The 25,845-nt window shown below is 40.7% G+C and overlaps 1 protein-coding gene across 1 annotated transcript in view; it reads right to left on the bottom strand.

Moving 5' to 3' along the window:
• Nucleotides 1-9,192: 9,192 nt before the first annotated feature.
• Nucleotides 9,193-25,845, bottom strand: part of LOC149790499 (uncharacterized) — a 37,222-nt gene continuing 20,569 nt past the window's right edge. The window contains exon 9 of the mRNA XM_089973230.1: nucleotides 9,193-10,555. Within this exon, the coding sequence (XP_089829356.1) occupies nucleotides 10,291-10,555 (265 nt within the window). The 3' untranslated portion in view covers nucleotides 9,193-10,290. The remainder of the gene's footprint in view (nucleotides 10,556-25,845) is intronic.

The following is a 25,845-nucleotide window of genomic DNA, read 5'->3' as shown; positions in this document are numbered from 1 at the left end:
AAAAACTGTGTGTTAGTGATAGAAGACGTATTGCATGCGTTTAGTGTTTTGCTGTTGTCAGTTGGAGAACTTGACGTTATCCTACATTAAAGCATATATTCCATTAATTTTCCCAAGACTGCTCCGGTTAGATCGTCGGCCTTGGATGCGAGTGGTCGCGGGTTCGAACCACAGCTGTCTCATACCAAAGACTTATAGAAATGGTGTTAACAGATGTCTTGCTATGAGCTCATCATTAAGAGGTACAGGTTGTGACATCATGCTACATGTCTACGGCATGATGTCCCATCGCTAGACATCACTATAAACTGCCACACTGCAGATATCGTAGCGATATGACTGCAAACTTGTTAAAGCTATGTTAAAAATCCAAATCACATACACACTTTTTCACATACCAGATACCTGTCTAAGTGAATATTTTGTTAAATATACTGCAGTTTTCTTCGACAAAGGATCCGACCTTTAAGTTTTAGTTTCAGGTAGGCCATATAGAGCACAGAGTGTGGACTCATATACATGTCTTTGGGAAACCCCAGACATTTCAGATGATTCTCTAAAGGAAAGAAAGCTTTTCCAGACTATCTGGAGAAGCATAATTTGGGAAATATGATAAGTTCGGACATAACCTGACAATAAAGAGGCATACTATTTGACGTAAATAGCATATAATTTCTTGTGATTTCTAGCCATATTTTTAAACTTTCGGGCGTTATTTTCAAGTTCAAAATGTTACTAGTTGTGCCTTGAATGTTCTCTTCACTCATAATCAGTCTATATCATACATTTAGGAACCTTTTGGAAGTTTACTGTTTTCAAGTATTGCTTTGTATTTTGAAATTATGTCTGTTTTCAACAGTTGTTAATTGAGAAGTTTAAAACCCACCAGCTGTCAAGTGATCTAATAGATTATTCCGTAGTTTTCATATATTCAATGTTCAACTAGACTGATGCTCCCTGATGTGTGGTCAGTATTTTTGTGTTAATCAGTCTAGACAAATGTGAACAATCGTCCGATTTTATCTTGTTTATAAAATACGTTCACATTATGGTCTTTAGGCTTCTGCTAAGCTTTCAGAAATATATGCTTTTTGTCAGAGTGAATTGAAACTTCCTATTTCGACAGTCTTCCCCTTCCTGTTGTTAAGCTGAAACTGCGTGGGGACGAGTGGATCTAATTAAAAAAAATTGAAGGTGTGTTACGGCTCTCAATCGACCTACTCAAGGTATGTATGTGTTAATCAGACACTGCAAATAACAATAGCACTAGCCAACACCCTCTGCCATCCATATCGATACAGTATTTGTTTTTTATAAACTGTCTTTTTTTCTTTTCTTTCTTAAGCTCCTCTTTTCGATTATGGCTTACTTTGACATAGAATAGCGATATCAGACATTGTGAAGATACCTGGTAGCCTTAAGAGAATCAGATTCTTTGGGTATCTTTTAAAAAATCTTTTGAACATGAATTTTAAAGGGAAGACAGATAAGATATTGTAATAATAAGTGGGGTTTTTTTGTTTGTTTTAAATATACCTTTTCCCATTGTGCATTAGTTTTGTTTAAAATAGGAGAGTATGGGAGGGTAGCAATATTAAAGATGCAGGTATAGATTATAACTCTAAGGGGGATCATAGGGTACCTTGATGGTAATTTATGAGTGCTGGTAGCAAATAAATGTGTTTTATATTAAATAAACTGAGCAAAGGATATTAAATCAGTGGCTGTTGATTGTAGATATTTGGTTGATGAATACTATATCATTGGATGTGGTAATATAGACATTTGGCTGCTGGATAGTTGATCGCTAGCCGCAGTATAGTAGATAACTAGGTACTGAGATTTAATAACTAATCTCTGGATAGTAGATTCATGTGTTGGATATTATATAACTGGTTTGTGGATTGTAAATAACTGAGTGTTGATATTAGATAATTGGCTAGTGGATAGTATATAAGTAGGTGCTGGAGAGTATGCATAAAGATCGTGGCTAGTGATAACTGGGTACTGATGTGTAAAGTTTTATGATAATGATAGTTTTGGTTTTAGCAAGGGAGGATACTGAGAATTGGGTGTATTTTGGAACTGTGTAGAGATTTTAACTTTACAATGGAGATTTTAAGGTGTTAAGGACAAATAAATACGTTTTGGTATCAAGCACAACAAAATACGTCATGTCACGCAGTGAAGACAAATTGATGTTTTCCGATTAACAAACTCAGATCAATAATATTGCCCCCACCCCAAGCCGAATCAACATGTTAAAAACAGATCCCTGATGTGAAACGTATATCCAAACACGGCTTTTCTTTGAGAGTGCAGACCGACTCACATTCCATTCCAAAATAAAACCAGCTTGTTACAAAAAGATCGATTCGGTGTTAGAATGAGTTCCCACTTAAATACCAACACTTCCTGAAAACCGGATAACGCAATACATTTTTCCTTTTTGCGTAAAGTCCGTCTCCTCAAGCCGCACTGTTATAAAAATACCTTTCAATATGTCAGTCTCATGCTAATTTCCAACTTGGGTGTATACTCATTTGACCCAATTTAACAAGAGACTCTTGTTTGGGTCGCAAAGTTCGCAATCTACTAGAACTCTTAATCGCTAAAAATGAGAAATCTAAAAACGAAAATTCTGTCTTTTACAACTACGTCACGTAAATGAGAGGGAGAGAGATGGTATCTACAAAGCAAACAGCAGTACATCCACAAATGTCACAATTACTGATCCAAGAATTTCTTTAAATATGTTTTGATCCTTGCAAAAAATGGAGAACAACGTGTTACAACTCAAAAACATTTAACTCAACGGCTGTAGTATATCTACTGATATATAGTTTACTCATTGGGTTTCCGATTGACACAACAGTGTTTTTAGACGTCACTAAGTATTTCTTTGATGAACAAGAAGAGTACATATAGAAAGGATCCCGATTGAAGCAAGCAATACAAAATGATAACACATCAAAAGAATGACATAAAATATACTACTACAGACATTATTTCGAACGCCAAAACTTTAAATTTTGTTATATATATATATATATATATATATATATATATATATATATATATATATATATATATATATATATATATATCTTTTCAAACTAAAGGTACATTAGAGAAATTAAAATTGAAACAGGTGATTTAGGTTTGAAAGTTAAACAAGTTAAAGGGAGAAAATATTATAATATTGATTGGATATTAAGAGGACTTTTGCACATTGAATTCGGAAAACGAAATCCGGCTTGAACCTAAAGTCATTTTCACTTAATCGTTATATCCGCACAGATTCTACTGTAATAACCGGAAACATTTATCATCAGACCGGATTTTTTTAAAGGGCACTTACAAGGAAATCTTTCTAGGAATTATGACAAATAATATATCATTATCATCGTTTTAAAAGGTTACTGAATAATCGTCCAAAGGATGCCAATGTGTTTTTCGGTGTTACTATGAAATTAATGTCTGCGGCTATTTAATACTGGACAAAAGCTTGTTGACAAAATTTATTAAAGGCAAAACAAATCACTACATACCAAAGAAGACACGACCTTCAGACCAAAATCGTCCACATGTACAAAATATGAAATGTATTTTCCAAAAATGTCCCAAAAGGCAAAGAAACCAAAGCTAAAGGCGGTAGATGGTTATGTGATTAAAATACAAGGTCAAAATATTTCTATACAGATGTCATTTTTGAAAAGTGAAATAACGTCTTAGCCGGGACATCATCAAAACACGAAAACCGATGTTGACAGTTTGGCTATTGGTTGCCACTGACGGCATACAGTGGGATGCATCAGGTCTGTTCATTTACGATCGTACGGAGAGACATAACTATTTGTAAAATGAACTGCAAGTATATAACTTGGACTATGCTTTCGTTCAATGATGGGAAAGAGCGCAAGGAAACGAAGGCAAAAATCATCCTTTGTTCTTCATATAATGAAATTTAAGTGGAATTCCTACCGCCTGAAAATATTTATATCGTCTATATTTTCATAAGTAGAAATGAAAAGTATTAAGATGAATACATTAGCTTTCTAAGAAATCGCATGGCATCGCGTTATTCGAAGTTTTCTGTATTTGTTTTGCATAGTGCCAAATGGGATTGCTGACATGTACATTGTTTTAAAAAATGTTTACATGAATATCACTGTTTCCAAATCATGGCCGTACCCCAAGTTCTCATACAGAATCTATACAATCTTAAATTCGATATCATTGTAACAAAATATGTTAGCCAGTTTATCATCTGATAATGGCCAGTGATGCTGTGCAAGAGTCAGGGCACATGATTGCCATATTTGTCAAGAAACAAGAGATCGAATCAGTGGTAGCAAATAAGAATCAAAATGTGAAGCATGGACTGTTGTTGTTTTATTTTGTCCTTTGCAATTGACAGGTGGTACCTTTAAACCTTTTTGTACACGAATCATTACTACTCATTAGAACACTGACAGTTGTTTAGACAGTTCAGAGGTCAACATGTACTTTCATACTTATTCTCAGCAACAATACCGAGACTACTCACCCGTTACAGGTAGTTACAGATGCATTTTTTAATTCTCTCCGATACATTTCTGATGGACGGCATATGTGTCCGAATGAGTGTAATGGAAATGTTTCAAGCTGGTTTACACTTTGCTCAAGTTCCAAAACATTAGGACAACTATATGCCTTCGTAAACATATTTGTTCGCTATTAGCGTGATATCAGAGTAATTCCCCTTGTATAATCTGGAATATAAATATAATATCTTGACGATCAGTATTATTATTTACTTATTCGTCGATTGAAAAATTAAAGACCTGCCATGTTCTATCCTTAAGGTATATTATTATTATTATTATTATTATTATTATTATTATTATTAATGTTGTTTTTGCAATATTATTTCATAGGCAGACACAAATAATGGTGGATATGGCAGGAAGAAATACTTACTTCTGTTAACATGCATTTTGCATGATGTTCCGGTCATTATTATTGCCGATTTCTTTCGTTATTGTTCTTATTCATGATATTGCATGATAAAATATTGTATTCAATCCTTCTTTGAAAGAGGGTACATCAATATATCTCACTGTTCAGTGTACTCTCTGGGTCGCATTATGTGAATACCTTCGGCACTGTGCGTGGTTGTATCATTAGGAATATATGGTCTTAAAATAAGTAATAGAAAAGAGTGAGAACAAAATGCTTTGCAAAATTCAACGAATAACTTAATTTTCCTAAAATGCTTAGTGTAAAATATATAAAAGGATCTTACGATATACGGACACGGAATTGTGGAATACTAAATACGATTATCAGAATATTAGTAAAGTTGATATGGTTGCATGTTATCTTGGAATGGGATAGTGTTCCGAATAATTTAAGCAATTTAGACATCCAACACAAGATTTGATCAGAGTTGCGATAAATGGACCCTTACCAGATTTTGACTTAACTGAATTTCAGTGTATTGAATCGTTTTCGTTCACGGAAGTGAAGCCATAATAAAGTATCGTCCACAAAAACAAATTTCGCTGCCTGTCGTTGAAAGATATATTCTTGACGAGATCGCTGAGCGTAATCCCGTTGAAACTGAATATGAAAATAAACTTGCAAAAGATATCAGCAGAAAAATAATTGGTACATTTACTCAGGGTGATTCATGTCATCATAAACGACATTGCACAAGATTATTTATCGACGATGTCGAACTTGATTTCATAATTACTGATACAAGAGAGAAAGGCACATTTATATGCCGGAATAATGCTTACTTGTCAGACGGAACTAAATTAGGTACAGTTGTGAGCTATACTGATGGTAACTCACCACTGTTTACTCATTTAAGATGTTAGATCTTAGCATATGTTTCGATAAATACAAATTATGGATGAAAAACAGATTTCCGGATACCTTGTTTCGAGTTGCCACATTTTCATTTTATATCCCCAAAAATATGCATCATGGGACGAATGGAGAATAAAGCGAGAAAAGATACTTAGTTGTTATGAATCAGCCGACGTTGAATCTAAGGATATATACCACAAGAATGTCATTATTATCATCAGTACCATCGTTATATGATCCCGTTGCTTGGCATACAGCTGTTTAACTTAACGGGTGTGGTGCTTCTGGTAAAACAACGCGTGCGATTGACGTATTCCTGAACAGTTGTTAAGGGAATATTGACACGATTGTTTTGACACCTACACAAAGACTCGCCAAAGAGGTGAGCGAATGACGAGTAAAATCTCAAACTTATCACCGTTTCTTTAGATGGAATGGAGACGCATGGACACCTGAACAAATAGGTGAAAAATACATTCCTAAAATTATTATTTGGGACGAAATAGGCTCGGTGTCGCTAAATATGTTTAAAACGTTTCTTGATTGGTTATTTACTTGAAACACTGCTGTTATTATGTGTGGCGATCATGGTCAACCACCACCTTTTCTTGGATCATCTCTGTATGAATGGCTAAAATCGTTTGTAGATTATTAGGAGGACATAGCTAATGATTATCGATTGATGATTCATTAAAAGAGCTGAAGAAATTAAATAGACCGCAACCAGACAAGATTCGGTGTGAAATAATGCGTGAGATAGTTCCGGAAATACATGCAAATGATTTCTGGAATTTATGGAGTCCTGCTGATTTGATAGTTACAAGACGGAAGATAGTACGCGATTCACTTCAGCAGCAGTTATTTCTGTTGCATAAAGAAATATTTTCAGATCTACTTGTACCATTGTGTTATCGCCCAGCATATACGCGACGGCAAGATATTGATGTTGAAAGTCCTGGAAGTAACGATATACAAAATAGTGTGTTAAATGATATTGTTTTGGTTCATGTAGGTGCTGTTTAGAGCGCGTTAATTATGGGCAAAACTACATGGATGCAAGGATTTGCTATAGCGATTCATTCATCACAAGGATTAACTATTTCCGATACACGTATTCAGTTTGTTGATGATCAAATCAAATGGTCAGATTTAGTTTATCTTGTAGTGTCTCGAGTCGGACGAATGTCTCAGCTGCGGACGGTTCACACTAAATCATAATCAAACTGCTGAGAATGGCGACGATGTAGTACAGACAAAATTAGCTGGCTATAAGCAATGTGACAAAAAATAAAACGCGACTTTGATCTCCATGCTGAATTTATCATGACACTGAAACATCATCAGAATAATCATTGCGTAAGTTGTGTCACAGTAATGGTATGGCAGTATTTAAATAATAATCCAAGACCATAGACCGTTGATAGAATTAATAGTAGTCTTGGTCACACACGAAAATGTAATGCTGACCTGTTTTGAATGTAATCGACGTCGGGGGCTCTGGTACACTTTTTTCACAAAAGTGAAGGCGGTGGTAATTGTGTATCTTCAGGAATTACTTGTAATTGCTTAAGTACAAATCCACGTTGAAGAACAGTAAAGTGCAGGTCTACACGTGGATCTTACCACGCGGAAATGTTATATGTTGTCACAATCAAGGCCGGGTCAGTAGCTCTTTTTTACCACCTTCAAGTTCACCAGGTTCACATAAATATCTTACTGTCACATTACCTAGTCCTTATTGTTTTGAGAAGGAGTCATGTCGTTGTGCTGGTATATGCTTTTGTGATCGCATTGATGGGTTTCATAAACATTGCACGAATAATTTTATTATTTAACGCAGCTATCACACTTGGAAGTCTCGCAATCCATTCACGAGATCTCATGTCTGTTTTAACTTTATTCAGAGATATTTCCTGCATATATGGTATCATAATAACCACTCAGCAAGTGTTCGATTAAATCGTTCATCGATTGCCTGATCGCGATGAACGGCGGTGTGCCCTAGACTGATTTTTTTGTTGTGCAGTTTCATCAGAGATGATAATGCATCAAGACAATTTTGCCAGAATCAACCTTTAGCACCTGTGTCCATCGTATACCATGTTGTGGCCCTCGTTGGTAAATTCGTTCAAACGCAGATGCAACTTCAGCTGCCGTCTTTGTTGATTGCGGCTCTGCTTCTGGATGTTTACTTTCAACGTCAACGAGAGTCAGCGCTTATTTGTATGTGCGCGATTGGCGTCGACGTGTTGTAATAGTATCATGTGATAAAATCCAAATATTTGCGTGAGGAACCTCATTGGGAGTGCTATTATTAAAATATGCGTACTGAAAATGAGAGATGCTACAATGTGCTTAAAGACTTTAATGAAGAGGATAAGTCGTCGGATGAAGACAGTACAAATATTATTGATTTTATCACCGACATCAACGATGCGCTATCGGTTGATGATCTTGATAGTAGTAGGAACAATATGGTAGTGTATAAAGATGTGATGCCAGAAACACAATTAAATCAAGCGCGGATATTTCCCCGAGGCAGATGTAAAAACACCGATATTATATTATGTTACTAAGCGATTTACTCAAATCCCCAAAGTGATTAGAGATAACTGCAATCTTCTGATTGTTTTAATGGTGTTAATACACACGGACTACGAAATATTAATCAGACTTCGTGTTCAGTAGACATGGATACGATTAAATGTGAAAACTTCTCGCACACGCAAGCGATTCTTCATAGATTTATCACAATCAATTTGCATGATCTACGGTCGCGATATCAAATAGGTTTAGATACAGTTTTTTTGTTGAGAGACCTGTCCTGTCAATTTTGTACACCCTTGATCTGTAGGTCACACACACATATCTGACACACAAAATAATCCGGTTAGAGGTCTCGATGACGCTTGTATTTTTTCACCCGTCGTAGGAAACTTTATTTCATTCTGAAATTTAGGTCTATTTACCCTCCCTACTTTAGTGTTATTGGCGCTTGTAATATTTTTACATTTCATAGAAAGCTTTACTTCAGTCTGAAATTCTGCTCTGTTCAACACCAACCCCCATCCCCCCACTGCATATTATGCTCCAATCTCATAAGTGAGAGCGCATATTTATCTCCGTATAACTGAACATTTGTTTACATAAACGTCTTTCAATAATTTTAGTGTTTATTTAATGGTACATATCATTTTAAAATTATTATAATTTATAATATGCAGGATTTCAAAAAATATCGATAGACAATAGTGAGACCATCATTGAGTGAATCAGTCACTTCGAATTTGAAAACCATAAAACAGTTATATATACTGAACGTGTAATTCAATACTGGTTTGATGCATCTTTTAATTTTTTCAAATCCATTTCTCAAAAATAATTTGGATCAGTATACGATTCCTCCTCCCTAAGGTAGATTCTGATTCGATAGTCAGAGGATAAGATAATTGATAGGTAATACGATTTCGAAGGTGAGGCAACCCTGTCAAGCATAGAAAATTCCCTAACGGACACAACTAAATCAGACTGTAACGTTTTCATTAAAAAGAGAGAGAAAATATAAATTAATTTGATAATGATCGTTGAATAGCTTATTTAACAATAACTATGCGCACAGTACATATATACAAAAATATATAGTGACGTACATTACACTGAATAATTTAAGTTTAAGTTTCATGATGTAGCTTAGCAAAGTAATTGTGTAGTTTCATATTCATGCTATAATAATAAAATATGACTATCAATTCAGAAGGAGTAGTGACAATAAGTTTCAAAATGGCAGGTTATCAGCCATATTGGATAGTGGCAGCGTTTTCATTTAAGACCAACTAGACGTCACACAGAGACATGTGTTGAAAACTCCTTGTTGTGGTGGTCATTTAGGATGTTGAGAAATGCTCTACTTCTTAATTAGATTTGGAGGACCAGCCTTTTCACTTAGGTTAGTGAAAAGTACGTGGCAATATTAGATTTCTTTCTGGGGAAGTAACTATATCAAGATTTCAAGAAGTTGTTACTATAAGACATCATGTTATATGTAGTCGGCCCCATGTGAACGGCTGGCTCTTTCTCATCTAATATGGCCCACAGATTGGACATCAGGAAGGAACCTCTTTCATTTAGGACGAACTAGACGGCTTATAAGTATTCTGGTAAAAATGTAATGTCAATATGTTTTTACTTCAGGCAAAGCAGTTATAAAAACAAAATTCAATATGGCTGCAATGGCGGTCATATTGGACGTCGGATCCGTACCAATTTCAACTGGAAACAGCAAGACGTCGTAAGAAGACTTTAATTGGAAATTACATATTGATTTGACCATCCATTGAGAAGGATCAGACACAACATGCTTGTCAAGACAACATTTTGGAATGAACTCGATATCAAAAGAAGTCCTCCGGTCATACTCGATCTTGCAATGTGTTATATATGTTCAGCAAATAGATTCAAGCTTTGCTTTCCAAATAAGTAAACGAAGTTCCGGATCAAACACAGGGTGATGGTGGTAGCTGATGCGATTGCATGTCGATCCCCTCTCAGCTCTTCTCTCATCAGACTGGGAGCTATACACACAGCTAGGTTTTCTGCTGTCATTTGATTCTCATCAGACTTTTTGTCAATGTAGAACAACACACATACAAGGTGCTGAAGGAGGGCAAAGTAGCAGGGTGGAAGTTTTTCAAGGATACTGAAGAAAAGAAAAGGAAATAAACAGCAAATATAGGAACCAGAATTTCTGAGAAACGGAAGGTATTCACATTCTGGAGCCACTCGAGTATATTTTTCTTCCTAGGTATGACAATGTACGGTATATAATAAATTTGCATAATATATATTAAATATTGTGGCATCTATTTAATATATATTATATGAGTTTATAATATACAGTTCATACTTTTGCTACTACAAGGGAAAATACCAATTTACATGGATTATATTGTTTTTTAATACACAGCGCTCATTCGTTATAACGCTGCTTCTTCGAACTATAACGGACACTTGCTGTAAGTAAAATTGCCTTTATAATGACGTACATGATACATATAATTTGCACCTGAATAATCAAAAGAGACACACACATAAATATGCATGCCTTATTACCAAACAACATAAAATATATAATGCAGTCAATTTGGTCAAAAAACACATTTATAACAACAACTGCCTTATCAGAAGACATTAAATGTACAAATAATTATCTCGGACAGGTTGGAGATTTTTGTATGTTGTACTTATCGGAGATTCGAACTTAGGTCCGTAGATAAAGTACACCCATTGCCTTGACTGCACGCAACAGTAGTAGTGAAGTGGGGCACCCTAGCGTCAATGGGACTTACCATTAAAAACAGGGTCCCGGCACTCTGGCGTCTATGTAAATTTAACATGGGAAAAAATCATGGGCAACTCTGGCGTCAAGGGGAATTTAACATGGGAATAGATTGTGGGCCTGTCTAGCGTCAAGGGGAATTGAACATGGGAATAGAGTGTGGGCCTGTCTAGCGTCAAGGGGAATTGAACATGGGGAAATAGAGTGGTGGTCTGTTGAGCGTCATGGGGTAATGGAACAGGGTCGGGACCCTATTTTAATACGGTCCCGACCTGATGGGTCTATGGAAATGGAACATACGAAAATTGAAACAGGGAGTGGTCTCTATTTGTTTTTAAACAAAAAAAAAAAATGGGATAGGCAATTGAAAGTCTATCTCTTTTCGAGAAATGTGGGTGGCCCTTAAAAGGGCCTTTGGATTTATGCTAATATGCCCTTAGCATAAAGGGCATCTGCGGCATCTTCTTCTCCTCAAGATGCGTCTTACTGCAGGGCCATAAATCAGAGTCCTCTTGAGGCATCCTTGTCTCTCCACATACACTCTTCGTATCCACAGACTGGTGTCTGACCTGTGGACAACTGTCCACTTGGATCGAACCTACATTAGTATGTCCGTCCTGAACATCACCGAAGAAACAAGGGTTGATGATTCGACTGTGGTCCACATCTCGAGGCGATGAGAACAGGTGAATCAATGCAGTGAACTGCGCTTATTTATAGGTAGAGGAAGGATTGAAACGGATTGAGTTCATTGACCAATCCAAACACGCGTTACAAAATTCAGTCAGCCCGCATCCGATCCGAAGAGAACAGTCTGTGACGTCACGTGGTCTATATAGATTCGCTAGCGCCTGTGCGCAGTCAATCCATGTGACAGTTATTTCAACATGACGGAAACTCAGAAAACGATAAATTGGGGTGCACCGACGGTAGAGACTACTCAAGGGAACATGGACTTACTTTCATAAGAGGCGAATTGGGATTTTGTGGATTTTCTTACCTCGCAAGAATTTGTTCCGGAACCTTCGTCACCTTCTTCATTACCGCACGTGGAGAATTTTAGACAGAGACAGAAAGAAGAATTGGAGAAATTTATACAACAGCAAAAGGAAGCGGAACAAGCTTTTATCCTACAGCAAGAAGAAGAGGTAAAAAAAAACAAGAAGAAGAAGAAGTAGCAGCAAAGAAACAAGGGTGTGAAAATCAAACGGTCATGGTACTTTTAGACATTTTAGCGAAGTTAAGAAGTCTGAAACAAATGTATCAGACTTCTTTATCACGACCGAAGAGAATACGACCTTCCCGAGCTAAACACTCCAACCCTGTGACTAAGCCTACCGTACCACCCTTAGTGATTTCAACCAAATCATCATCATCAACAGTACGCAGTCCAGAAGTAGGCCTCGGCCGTGGCAAAGGCTTAAGACAGATAAAGTTGATTGCTTAAACTCACCCCTACACCAAAAAAGGCCCTTTTCAGGGCCACCGACGTCTCTCGAAAAGAGATAGACTTTCAATTGCCAATAACTCAAAAAAAAACCATTTTACCCCTATAGTACGTGTCTGTGTATGAGTGTGTGAGTGTACGTTCTTATTTTAAAATCAAAACACAAAGATACTTACCTTTATATCTAATTTATTCTTTTATAAATATTTACAATCCAATTCACAATTCACAACAAATCACTTTAAAAAGTTCATAGACTTCTTCTGTCTCATTGTTCACTCTCTCTGTTTTTTGAATTTCTTCACGGTCACACTTTTTCTCCTCTTCCTCCTCACTTTCTTCCCTTCTTCTTTTCTTCTCCTGTTTCTTTTTCTTTGCCTCTTGTAAATAGAATTGTCTTCTTTCTTCCTCTTCTTCCTCTGAAGAATCCCTCTCTTCTTCTGACTCCTTTTGTTTCTTTTTTGGGCAATCTGGAGACCAATGTCCTTTTTCTTGACAATAATAACAGGTATCTTGACTTTTGTCTCTTTTAGCCCCTTTTTTCTTTTTTGACGGTCTGGACACTCTGAAGACCAATGCCCTTTCTTCTGACAGATATAGCAAGTATCTTGACTTTTATCTCGCAAGGAAGGAGAGTAGTCCGTCGGCTGGTCTGAAGAAAATTTTCTAATGACCCCTCGCAAAGCTCTGATGAAATGTTCGATTTGGGTAGTCTCTTCCATCGTTGTGCTCGGTTTGAGAGTGAAATGAATAGTGAAAGGACAAGACACACACCCTTTATATACGCTGGTCTCCTAGGACTATAAATTAGTCCATGGTGTTTAAACTTTAGTCATTTGACGTTTTTCCATCAAGATGAAACGATCCAATTCATTTGAGAAGAAAGAAGAAGAAAGTAAGAGGCAGAAACGTGATCTATCGCCTCGTACCAGGGCTGAAGTCTTGGCACAAATTCATGCCAGTGATTTTGAAGAGGACATGAGTGAACCAGAATCCAAACCCTCTAAACAAAGTTCACCACCCTTAGTTAACCCTGAAAAGTACTATGACATTCGAGAGACAGAAAAGCGTTCCTCTAGAAAATTTAGAACCACGGCTTACAAATACACGGTGAAGTTTAAAGATTTCAAGTCCGAAGTACCGTTGGAGAAAGCAGAAGGGTTCATCACTGGGGTGTAGGATTCTTTACTTACCACACTCAAGCGACAATGTCAACCCAAAGAAGACGATCCCTTGAGACTTTCCATACAACACGACGATTTGAAATCCCCTGTTTGGATCGAGTTTAGCAGCCCTGCAGAATTGACCACTTCCAAAGTCATGGACAAAATTCAACACGTACAACAATCCAATGACCAGTTTGACATCACCGATGGAAAAGCCACACTGGACATGACCCACGTCTCTCCTCCTCAAGGGACTGGACGCAAAAAGAACTTATTGGTGGACGAGCTTCGCAGCACCAAAACAAGTCTCGTCCGAATTAACAACCCTGAAGACCAGATGTGTTTAGCCAGGGCCATTGTGGTGGGACGAACCTATGTCAACAAGAACGACACGGCAGAGTGCAAAAGAGCCTGGAAAACTATTCAACATTCGGACCGAGCCAAACAACGAAACGAAGCAGAACTCCTGTTACAACAAGCTGGCTTGCTCAAAGACAAACCCTGTGGCATTCCTGAAATGCAAAAATTGAAAGCTGCCCTAGCTCCACGCTACACCTTGAAAGTGCACCCTCAACAAATGCGTGGGCCTCTGTTGTTTCGAGGGAAAGACCTTAAGGATGGAAAATACATTCACGTCTATCATCACGATGACCATTTCGATACCATTACCACCATCACTGGATTCCTGGGATACAGTTATTACTGTGAGAAATGTGACTATGGCTATAACAATCGAGAGCAACACAAGCATTGTGGATCGAAATGCTCAGCATGTTTGGCCTCTCCACCCTGTCAGAGCGAAGGACAAGAACCAGTGCATTGTTCAACTTGTCTGCGCACGTTTTTCAGCCCTGCCTGTTACCAACAGCATTTGAAGACGCAAGGTTCACAGAAGAAATGTGCTTGTCAACTGCTGAGATTGTGCCCCACGTGTGGACAAGGCATATGTACCAATAATGCCAAGGGACACGTATGTTCAGGAAAGAAAAAATGTCACATTTGTCACCACATCGTGGACTTGGAACACCAATGCTACATGCAAAAATACCAATCCCAACCAGAGAAAGTGGATGGACACAAGAAGAAAGGCAATTTCATCTTTTCGATTTCGAATGCATGCAAGAGACAGGTATTCACATTCCTAATTTCTGCGTGGCTTATCGAGCGTGCGAAAAGTGCATTCAAGAACCTATCGTAAGTCATTGCCCTTACTGCAGTAAGATTCCTGGAGGGGGTGAAAAAATCTTTCGGGGACTGAACACGCTAGCTGATTTCGTACAATGGGTCTTAGACCCCATCGACAAGACGTGGAGCAAAGAGGACATCGAACGTTACGGAGATTGTCATCGTCGTGCCACGGTGATGGCTCACACTTTCTCCGGATACGATGGACAGTTTCTTCTCAGATACTATACGGAACAAGGCACCGAGCGTCCTAAAGTCACTTTGAACGGAGACAAAATCATTTTCATGCAAGTGGGACAAGTACAGTTTAAAGATTCGATGAGCTATTTGGCCATGCCTTTGAGTCGAATGCCTAAAACGTTTGGAATGACAGAAATGGCTAAAGGGCACTTTCCACACTTTTTCAATACGGAAGCTAATCAACATGCCGTTCTACCCCATTTGCCTGAGGCTCACTATTACGACCCTGACAACATGCGTACCGAACAACGAGACGCTTTCTACGCTTGGTACCAGGCTCACGCCTCAGACCCTTTCGACTTTCAGGAAGAAATGCTAAAGTATTGTCGTTCCGACGTGGACATTTTAAGGCGTTGCTGTGGAAAATTTCGAGAACTGTTCATGGAACACGGGAGGTCGATCCTTTGAAAGAAGCTTGCACCATTGCCAAAGCGTGTTCCTTAGTGTACCGGCAACGATTCATGCCTGAAAACACCGTGGCTGTCATCAGTCCTCAAACGACCAACTATGTCAAACGTCAATACTCGGTCAAAGCCCTACGCTGGTTACATTACTTGTGCGACAAGGAAGACAAGTGGTTTCAGTATGCTCGCAACGGAGGGGGCGAAAAGACCATCGGAACACATTCGGTCGATGGCTGGGACTTAGAAAACCCAAAGATCGTGTACGAGTTTAACGGTTGCTTATTTCACGGATGTCCCGTCTGTTACCCTGACCGTGGCACTAAAAATCAGTTTTTACAACGAACCATGGAAGACTTGTACCAGGCCACTTGTCAGCGACGCCTAAAGTTAGAACAGCAAGGATACCAAGTGGTGGCAATGTGGGAACACGAATACGATCACCGTTTGAAAACTGATCCCGAATTTAAACGCCTCGTGGAAAGTTACCAGTTCATGGACCCCCTGAACCCGAGGGATAATTTGTACGGAGGAAGGACCAATGCCACCTGTTTGCTGTACCAAGCCGACGAAGAGAAAGGAGAAGAAATCAAATACTTGGACGTGTGTTCGCTGTATCCCTACGTGTGCAGATATTGTCGCTTTCCTGCAGGGCACCCACAGTTGTTGACGGAACACATCGACCTGAAAAACATTCAACAATACGAAGGTTTGATCAAGTGCAAAGTTTTGCCTCCCACGGACTTGTAACATCCCGTCTTACCTCACCATTGCCAAGGCAAACTGATATTTCCTTTGTGCCGTACTTGTGCCGAAACGTGCAACCAAGATCAGCCTTGTCAGCACACCCAGGAAGAACGGGCTTTGACGGGAACATGGGTCAGCGTAGAATTGTTCAAAGCTCTGGACATGGGATATCAACTGTTAGAAGTGTACGAAATTTGTCACTTTCCCAAGACACAACAATATCACAAGGGTGACCCCACGCAGAAAGGCATTTTCGCAGACTACGTGGATGCCTTTTTGAAACTGAAACAAGACGCCAGCGGCTATCCTTCCTGGTGTCACACTCCCGAAGACCAAAAGATATTCAAAGAGAAATACTGGGCACAAGAAGGCATTACTTTAGACCACATCGAGAAAAACGAAGGCAGGCGATCGTTTGCCAAAGTGATGTTAAATTCCTTGTGTGGTAAAATGGCACAACGTCCGTGTTTACCCAAGACGGAGTATTTGACAGAACCTTCCCGCTACTTTCAGATGATTCACGACAAAACCAAATTCATGAAACACGTGAACGTCGTTCGCGAGGATTTGATCTTGGTCAATTACGAAGAAGATCTGGACTTTGTACAAGACGACCCTTTTGGAAATGCGGCTTACGTGACAGCTCATGCTCGCTTAAAATTGTACGAAACTTTAGAACTGTTAGGGGAACGTGTCCTGTACTTTGACAGTTGCATTTACATCCATCACCCGAGTCAACAGCACCCTGACATCGAAAGAGACCCTTTAGGAACCTGGACAGACGAGCATCCTGACGACAAGATTCTAAGTTTCGTCAGTGGCGTTCCCAAAAATTACGGCTACGAATACCGGGACCAACAAGGAGAAGTGCACACGAAGTGTAAAGTGAAAGGACTGACTCTGAATTATCGTACCAGTCGTGTGGTCAACTTTGGGGTATTGAAAGAAGCCTTGCAATCTGGAGAGGATGAACACTTTAAAGTGACCACTCACCAACCCAACAAGACTGTACGTTTACCCACTCACCACAACGTCAGTCGATCACTGGAAAAAGTCTATCAAATCGTGTACCAGAAGCGAGTGCGACTTCCCAATCATTTCACCTTACCGTATGGACACGTCGGTATTGGTCTGTATATAAAAAGGAACCCTAGGCAAGATCGATAGTTCATTGTGACTACCAAGACCAAGCGAATAAGATGAATACTTTCAGAGAAACACAAAACAAGTTCAGAAGGGTACAATTCAAGTTTGGGGACTCTAAAGTAGAATGCGATTGTGAGCCTTGCGATGGGAACGATGCTGTACGTTGTGACCTTAGCGATGCCGGAAAGCATCATGGGAACTTTGTTCTCACTACCCCATCATGGAAAGTGATGCTGTGCGTGCCAAACCTGAGGGATGCGAAAGCGATGCCACTCGTCCTCTTGGACACTTTACTGGGTTTCGTTTTAAAGGTGGATGTCCACCTTCACGTCTACCCCCCCTACGGATGTCATACAGCCCTGAGCAAACTCCTGTCCATGTCACCCAACCCTCATCGAAACGAACCTGTGAAAGACGAATATTCGTTCCCTGTACGTTTGTCGGAATACTGCGACTTTGAAAATCGTCTTCAATCGTTCAAAGGAAAATGAACTAAGTATTTGGGAGGTCCGACCCCCGAAGAATTAGCCAGAGCCGGATTTTTCTACATGGGCGAAGGAGATAAAGTCAGGTGCCTCAGTTGCGGTGTGTCACTTCACCACTGGGAACCACAAGGTTCTGCCTACCTAGAACATGCTCGTTGGTCACCGAATTGTCATTACTTACCTTTAGTGGGACCGAGACATTGAAGTAACTTACCATGTCGTTGAAGAAGAAGAAACCAGATTGGTTAGGAATCAAATGTTGGACATCACCGATACCAATATTTAAACTTCATTTCAAAAACGATATTGAGTCATTACCTAAAGAACTGCAAGAGAAGATTTACAAGGAAGTTTGGCAGGGGTTTGCCAGAGTGAAATCTCAATAGGTAACTGTAGAAGTTTTGTGCCGAGAAATTCACAAGAGGAAAGTGAAAAAAGTCAACCAGTGTGTTAGATGTCTCTGGGTCAAGTGTGCATTCGTCCTATTATATCACTCTAGACTGTTTACATCAAAAGAGTTCAGTGAGATTCTTGGACGTTACCCTGAATGGCAGTGGTCAGAAATTACTTCCTATGTGGATTACGTTTGCTCTAGGAGAAGATTGTGAATTGTACGGACTGACCTATTCATGGATACTTTACAAGAGAATATTCGTGCTTTGTCTGTGGAGTTGAGAGAACGCATTTACCGAGAGCTGGTCAAAATATACAAGTCAAACGTAAAGAACTGTTGCATCCGTTACGTCACCAGATGTTTAACCACTTGTACCTGAATGGAATAAGAGGACTGATTCGTCAGAAATTGTTTCAGTGGTCAGACCTTGTTCAACACTTTCAGTTAGTGAATGAACTAAATGTTCATAATTTTGGTTACTTCGAGATTCACCTAGAGCAACGTATTGAGGAAGACGAGTTAAAGGATTACCAAAATATTTTACGTGGAATCTGATTAGCGGAAGACGAAACATCTAAACAAACTCTGAAGTGTAGGCTACAGTACGCAAGATTTAGATTCCCGACTGGAGAACGAAGATGTCTAGTTAGAAAGTACCTTTATTGCTTCCGAAATAAAGAGACTATAAAATCAGGAATCCATGCCACGGCTTATGTCACAAGTGACTGAACAGATTCCGTGGAAGGAACTCAATGACCATATTCAAACCGTGGATCATTACCATCAATTATTACAAGAACTGTATCCATTCAATTTGGGTCGACAAGTGGTGTGTGTCTTAGTGACTTGTTTTCTGGGATTTCGTTTACCAGCCGATTCCTTGTGGGCTCTTTACGAACAGTATTTACCATCCATTCAACATGAAAGTGGTGCCTTTAAATGTTCACGAGAGACTCATTTTGCTCAAAACCGTATGTTTTCATCTGGATACTTCTCGACCTCTACGGGAAAAAAAGATTCGTCAACTTTTAGCTACCCAAGACGTGTATGACGATGTGTGTGTAGTTTGTGACTTACACCCCCATTGGACAGATGTCCGTGCCTGGAAAAAATGGGGTTTTGAAGCTTGGACCCAAGAAGTGGCCCAGTAAGCTCGAGAGTTGTGATCCTTTCTTTCAATGTCCAAAGAAAAAAGTTACTTTTCAACCTGTGTTGGTGACGGTACCAGAAGAAGAAGAACCCGTCACCCAGAACAGGACTGTCGTGAACATGCCTGAAAGACCCTTTCGGGAGGACACTTGTGTGACCTTACCCTCTATAGAACTGGCCAGAACATTACCCAAAACATGTTGTACAGACACTTGTGTTTAGTCCACGTTGATGATTTTGATGTGCCTTTTATCGTTGTACTTAAGCATTAGGCTTTTATGTATTTCTGTCTTTCGTGTTCATGTTTAAAACATTCAGTAAGCGTGTTCTGAAAAAAGTATATAAACTCTTGTCTTGTCTGTTTTCGTGTCACAAGTGACATTCCTAACACTATGGCTACCTCTGCTGTCTCTGCTCCCTCTTCCTCCATTGTCAAAGTCATCGACGAACACTTAGATCGTGCCAGTTGGGAGGCTTTGTATCTTCGCCATCCCTTTAACATGCTCATTGCTGGACCTAGCGGTTCAGGCAAAACCGAATTCGTCAAACGTTTGATCGAACACAAACATCATTTGATCGATCGTCCACCTCAACGCATCGTGTGGTGTTACAAAGAGTGGCAATCGGCGTACAGCCTCTTGCGAGAAAGTCAAGGCGATTCCATCGTGTTTGTGGAAGGCATTCCTAAAGAAGACGACGGCATCGTCTCTGACTCCCGTCAAACCCATTTGGTCATTTTCGACGACATGTTAGGAGAAGACGAAGAAGAAATTAAACTGTGGTTTACACGCAAAGGGCATCATCGTAATGCCAGTGTCGTTTACATCACCCAAAATTTGTTTCAACAAAGTAAAGCCCATCGCACCATCAGTCTCAATGCGCATTACGTGGTCTTGTTTAAAAGCCCTCGAGATAAATCGCAAGTGCAAGTCTTAGCCAAACAGTTAGGGACGCCTTGGCTGACTCAGGCGTACGACGATGCCACTCAAACGCCACACGCCTATTTACTCGTCGATTTGAAACCTACGACCCCCGATGATTTGCGATTTCGTACCCACTTTTTTCACCACTGGGGCCAAGACGGAGGGCCTGTCCTGTACACGTCTCCGTCCTCGACTTAATTTCACTCAACAAAAACATCTATAAAAACCCCTGACACTTTTCGTCTGTGTCACACAGTTTGAACATGACGTCCGTTCAGTCGCATCTTCCCGTCAAATTGATTCGTGCCTTGTATGGCATCAGTCGAGAAAAAAATCCACAAATACGAGCTCGTGTCTTAGAAGCTTGTCTCAAAGAAGTCTTACGATGGTTCACGGTGACAGCACGTCACTTACTACAAGGGATCATTCAGATTCCTCATCAAACCAAACGCTTTTTTGATCGAAACAAAGTCGCTTTGACCCAACTGGCCGATCCTCGCATCGACACTCAAACCAAAAAACAAATCATTTTGAAACCTGGAGGGAGCGGTACTCTAGGAGGGGTCATCATTCTCTCTCTCTTAAGATGGGATCCTAATGCCCCCAAAGTTCTCCCCAAGAAAAAAGTCAAACGAAGCTCCAAGAAGAAGAAGAAAAAGACCAGGTCCCCAAGGAGACCTGTGTCTGCAAGAACTTCTCCAGTGGCGGGACCCTCCTCTTACCAGACACCACCCCGGAAAAAGAAAAGAAGCCCCCAGAAAAAGAAGCAGAGAAAAAGTCCCCAGAGAAAGAAAAGTCCACAAAAAACCAGTCGCAAGAGAGGCACTTCGGCCAGGACGCAACCTTACACTCGCAAACCACGACCTGCAACGGCGGTAACCGCGTCTCCGGTAGCCTCAGGTTCATTCACTTCTCCGTTGATGTCACCAAGAACTGAAGAGTACTTGGAGACGTTGATCACACCAAGAACTTCTCCGTTGATAACCCCAAGAACTTCTCCAGTGGCAGGGCCCTCCAATTTAGTGGTAGTGGCTGCTGCTCACAAAGTACCTTCTCCCAAAATCAAAGTCCAAGAAAGATCGGGTATGTTACAAAGTTTGCTGGATTTGTCCAAGCAAGAACTGGCTCGATTTACTCCGTTGCGTACCCCTGCACGACGTGTCATGCCTCTCATGAAGTTGATACGACGTAAAGACAATCAGTGGCGACGCGTTCCAGTATAAAATGGTGTGTGTGACCAAGTCGGGGTATCAGTGGTTTTGGTGCTCCTGAAGACTCAAAGATGTCACCCTCCAGAAAACATCCCTCTTCTGAAACCCAAGGAAAGAAAAGGAAAGGACTGCCACCACATTTAGTCAAACATGGGGACATGTTATCTGTCCTGTCCAAAGCTTCTCCACCCCTCCGAAAAAAACTCATTCAATCAGCCTCCAAAGAGATCATTGATACCGTGTGCGAATGTTGTTTGAACGTCTTGAAAGGTACGATCCCCTTGTCCAAACACCAGAAACAATGCTTAGGCAAACATCGTCACGTTCTTCGCCAAATGGTTCAAAAGAAAATTCCGATTCATCAAAAGAAGAAGATGTTGGTCCAACGTGGAGGAATTTTATCCCTTTTGCTAGGCCCCTTGCTGAAAGGAGTCTTGGGAACCATGTTGGGAGGACTGGTGGGAGCAAGATAAAAAGGCCCTCTGAAGTCCCAAGATCTCAGAATCGACCCCTGACATCCCATGGAAGGACGAAAACTAGCTTTAGTGCCTTACAAACGATGGATGGAATACCACAGTTGGCAAGAACAACGCACCCCGCATTTACCTCCCAATCCCAATTTGAGCGAGATGTCCCAGTTACAACACGAACTGCAGTCCTTGATGGATCGCCAAGATTTGTCCGAAACAGAAAAATCGCAAAAGTGCGGTCAACTCTTGCAACGACTGCAACTCTTTCACCAGAAAGCCTCAGACGAAACAGCTCTACCAACTCTGAAAGATTTTAAGACCTTGATGAAAAGTCCAGCACCATCACCACTACCAGTGACCAAGAAAGAAAAAGGAGGAGAAGAAGAAGAAGGGTTTCAAACTCCTCCAGAAAAAGTACGCAAGTTAACAACACCACCTACCTCCAGAATTGGATGGATTAAAAAGATGATGACCACTCCTTCTTCATCAGAAGAGAAAAAGAAAGTGGAGACAGAAGTGAAGACAGAAGTGAAACAAGAACCGATATCCCCCGCTCAGACATCCTCCTCCTGGACACCTATTGCTGGTCGCACACACAAAGCATTCCAATCCAAGAAAATGACCCAAGAGAAAAAGAGTAGCATCTTGCAAGAGTGGGTGCCTTATTAACACACAAACAAAACATGGAAAAAGTGTTAGCCAGCATTTACTACGATCCCTCCCATCCTGCAGGTTACGCAGGAGTTCACAAATTGTATCGTGCTGCCAAAACGCAACTGAAAAGTCTCCGTTTACCTCAACGATGGTTACAAGAACAAGCTACCTACACTTGACACAAACCCATTCGACGAAACTTTTCAAGAAGTCGCACCCGAGTGGAAGGCATCGATCATCAATGGCAAGCCGATTTAGCCGATGTCTCTCATTTGGCCAGCAACAATCGCATTTACAAATATTTGTTTTGTGTCATCGACGTCTTTTCCAAATTTGTCTGGGTCGTGCCCTTGACTTCCAAATCGAGCAGCGAGTTCGTGCGAGCCCCGCAACGAGTGTTGAAACAAAGCGGTCGTCACCCTCTTCGATGGCAAACGGACAAAGGTACCAAATTTCTGAACCAAGCGTTCCAAAAAGAATTAAAGAAACGTGACATTCATTTTTTTACCACCGAGAATCCCGAAACCAAAGCCAGCATCGTGGAACGTTTTCAACGCACTTTGAAAGAACGCATGTGGAAATATTTTACACATCACCACACTCTGAAGTACATCGACATCTTACCGCACCTGGTGCAAGAGTACAACCAACCTTACCATTGAAGCATTGGACGTGCCCCGCAAGAAGTGTCTCCCGAGAACGAAGTGTTGGTGTTTGAGCGCCTGTTTGGTACGTCCCCGACGAGGGCTGCCCCCAAGAAAAGTGGAGTATTGACCGTAGGAGATTGGGTGCGCATTGGCAAAACCAAACGCACTTTCGACAAAGGTTACTTACCTAACTGGACGACCGAATTGTTTCGTGTCACTGGACGAGTGCATGGCCGTGATCCTGCCGTCTATAAATTAGAAGACATGAACGGAGAATTGCTCAAAAGAACGTTTTACTTACCCGAGTTACAATGTGTCACCAAAAAAGAAGAGGACGTGTACGACATCGAAAGCATTCTCGAACGCAGAACCCGTAAAGTGGGCAAACGACGTGTCAAAGAAGTCAAAGTACGTTGGAAAGGATATCCACCCAGTTTTGATTCTTGGATCGACGCTTCGCATGTCATCGACTATATAAAGAAGTGACCATCATGCCCTTTCACACAGACGCAGCTACGTCGACCACTCCTTCACCTAGTTCTTCTCTGCAAGATTTACAAAAACAACCTTTGTGGGTGTGGTGTGGAGAACGTGTGCCTAAAACGCAAATCGTCTTTTTCTGCCAAATCTTCGTGGTGTATTGTGTCATCGGGGCAGCCATCGCCAATTTAAGTTTGCAACAAGGAGACAAACAATTGTGGACCATTTTATTGAGCAGCTGCATCGGTTACTTGCTTCCCAATCCCTCCCTGAAATTCTCCTCGAACGGGAACAACGGGAAACTTGTGTCCAGTGCCAGTGTCAGTCACCACTCCAATAACAACAACAACCCTATTTTGGGCGGAGACACTCCTCTGACGTCCAGTAACCCCTCAGACAGCCACAGAACTCTGGAATTATGAGACACCAAAACCAATTTTCTTAACCTTACCCAGTGACAGTTCCATGGAGGTGTTTTCCAAGAACACGTTGTGCTGTTACACGGACAAATTACCTCAGACCATCCCATTAGATCAAGAAGCCCATTGGGAAGTGGCTTTAGTAGAAATCATTCACCCGACCCAAGTCCTCAATGTTCTTCCCAATCAAAACTTTTTTGATGTGGAGGTTCATGACGAGCAAATGCAACAGTACTTGGATACCCATGGCAAATATAACATAAAAACCCCTGGCACACAAAATCAAAAGTACACCACCTATCACTTGTTCATTCCCCCAGGCTATTATTTTAGTGGTCAACATTTGGTGAGCACCATAGCCTCCAGGTTTAATGGCGTGTTTCTGAAAGCTTTGGAAAGTGTCAAAAAAAAGTGTCACCATAGAATACCACAAATCAGTTCGTCGCTTCTTGATGAAATTTGACGGGAGTAAAATCCTGTCCATTTTATTTTGTCCTGAATTGTTTGACATGTTGGGCGGAGACATGGACATGAGAATGGCCATGCTCAAGAAATAAGAATTACCAATCATTTACGACAACGATTCTTTTAGCAAGTTATTTCGTGCCCCGGTAGAACTGAACCAACGACTGAATTTGATGTTTGTGTACTCCGATGTGGTGGAGTACAACGTGGTGGGACACACCTCTGTGCCGTTATTGCGTGTCATTCCTTTCAAAGTGGATTCTGCCACGAACGCTGACGAGGAAGGTGGAAACACTTACCACGTTCACCGCGAAATTGTACATCCTCACTATTTGCCTGTCAGTAAGTCTTATTTGGACACGGTCAACATTGCTATAAAAGGAGATCTGGGACAAAATATTCCATTCAGCAAAGGAAAAGTTACGGTGAAACTCCATTTTCGAAAACGGTTCTCTCACGACTCGTAAGTCATGTATCCAGTGTACCGAGGGGTTGCTCGACAGCGAGGACACGGCTTAGGAGATCTGCTGAAATCGGCCTTTCGTTCGGTGGCCCCGGTGTTGAAACCGATGGTGACACGCGGATTGCACGCCTTGAAAGATGCAGCACTGACACAAGGCAAAGAATTTCTCCAAAATGTCATCATCGACAAACAAAATCCCAAAGAAGCCTTCATGAGGGCAGGCAAAAATGTCTTGCTGCAAACGGGCAAAGACCTTTTGGTCCGACGAGAAACACCTATAAATGCCCTGCACGCTACCGAGTCAGGCATTCAGCAAGGACAAGGCAGAACGAGACGACGAAGAAAACACCCTTTCACCAGACTTCACACTTCTAAAGCCAGAAAGGCAAAGAAAAGAAGAACCGTCCGAGACTTAGACGTTTTCGATTATTGAGACACAGAGAAAAATGATGCACCGAGAGTCTTGCGCTTGTTCCAAGTCGGAACTGGATCTGTTTGCCATGCCCCCCACCATGATGACGATGCAAGAATCCCAATGGGTGGAATTTCACCCCGTCTC

Source organism: Sinohyriopsis cumingii, chromosome 10 (genome assembly GCF_028554795.1).
Source record: "Sinohyriopsis cumingii isolate HCF-2022 chromosome 10, ASM2855479v2, whole genome shotgun sequence".
Taxonomy (NCBI): domain Eukaryota; kingdom Metazoa; phylum Mollusca; class Bivalvia; order Unionida; family Unionidae; genus Sinohyriopsis; species Sinohyriopsis cumingii.
The sequence above is the reverse complement of the archived record's forward strand: the minus strand, read 5'-3'. Positions and strand labels throughout refer to the sequence as shown.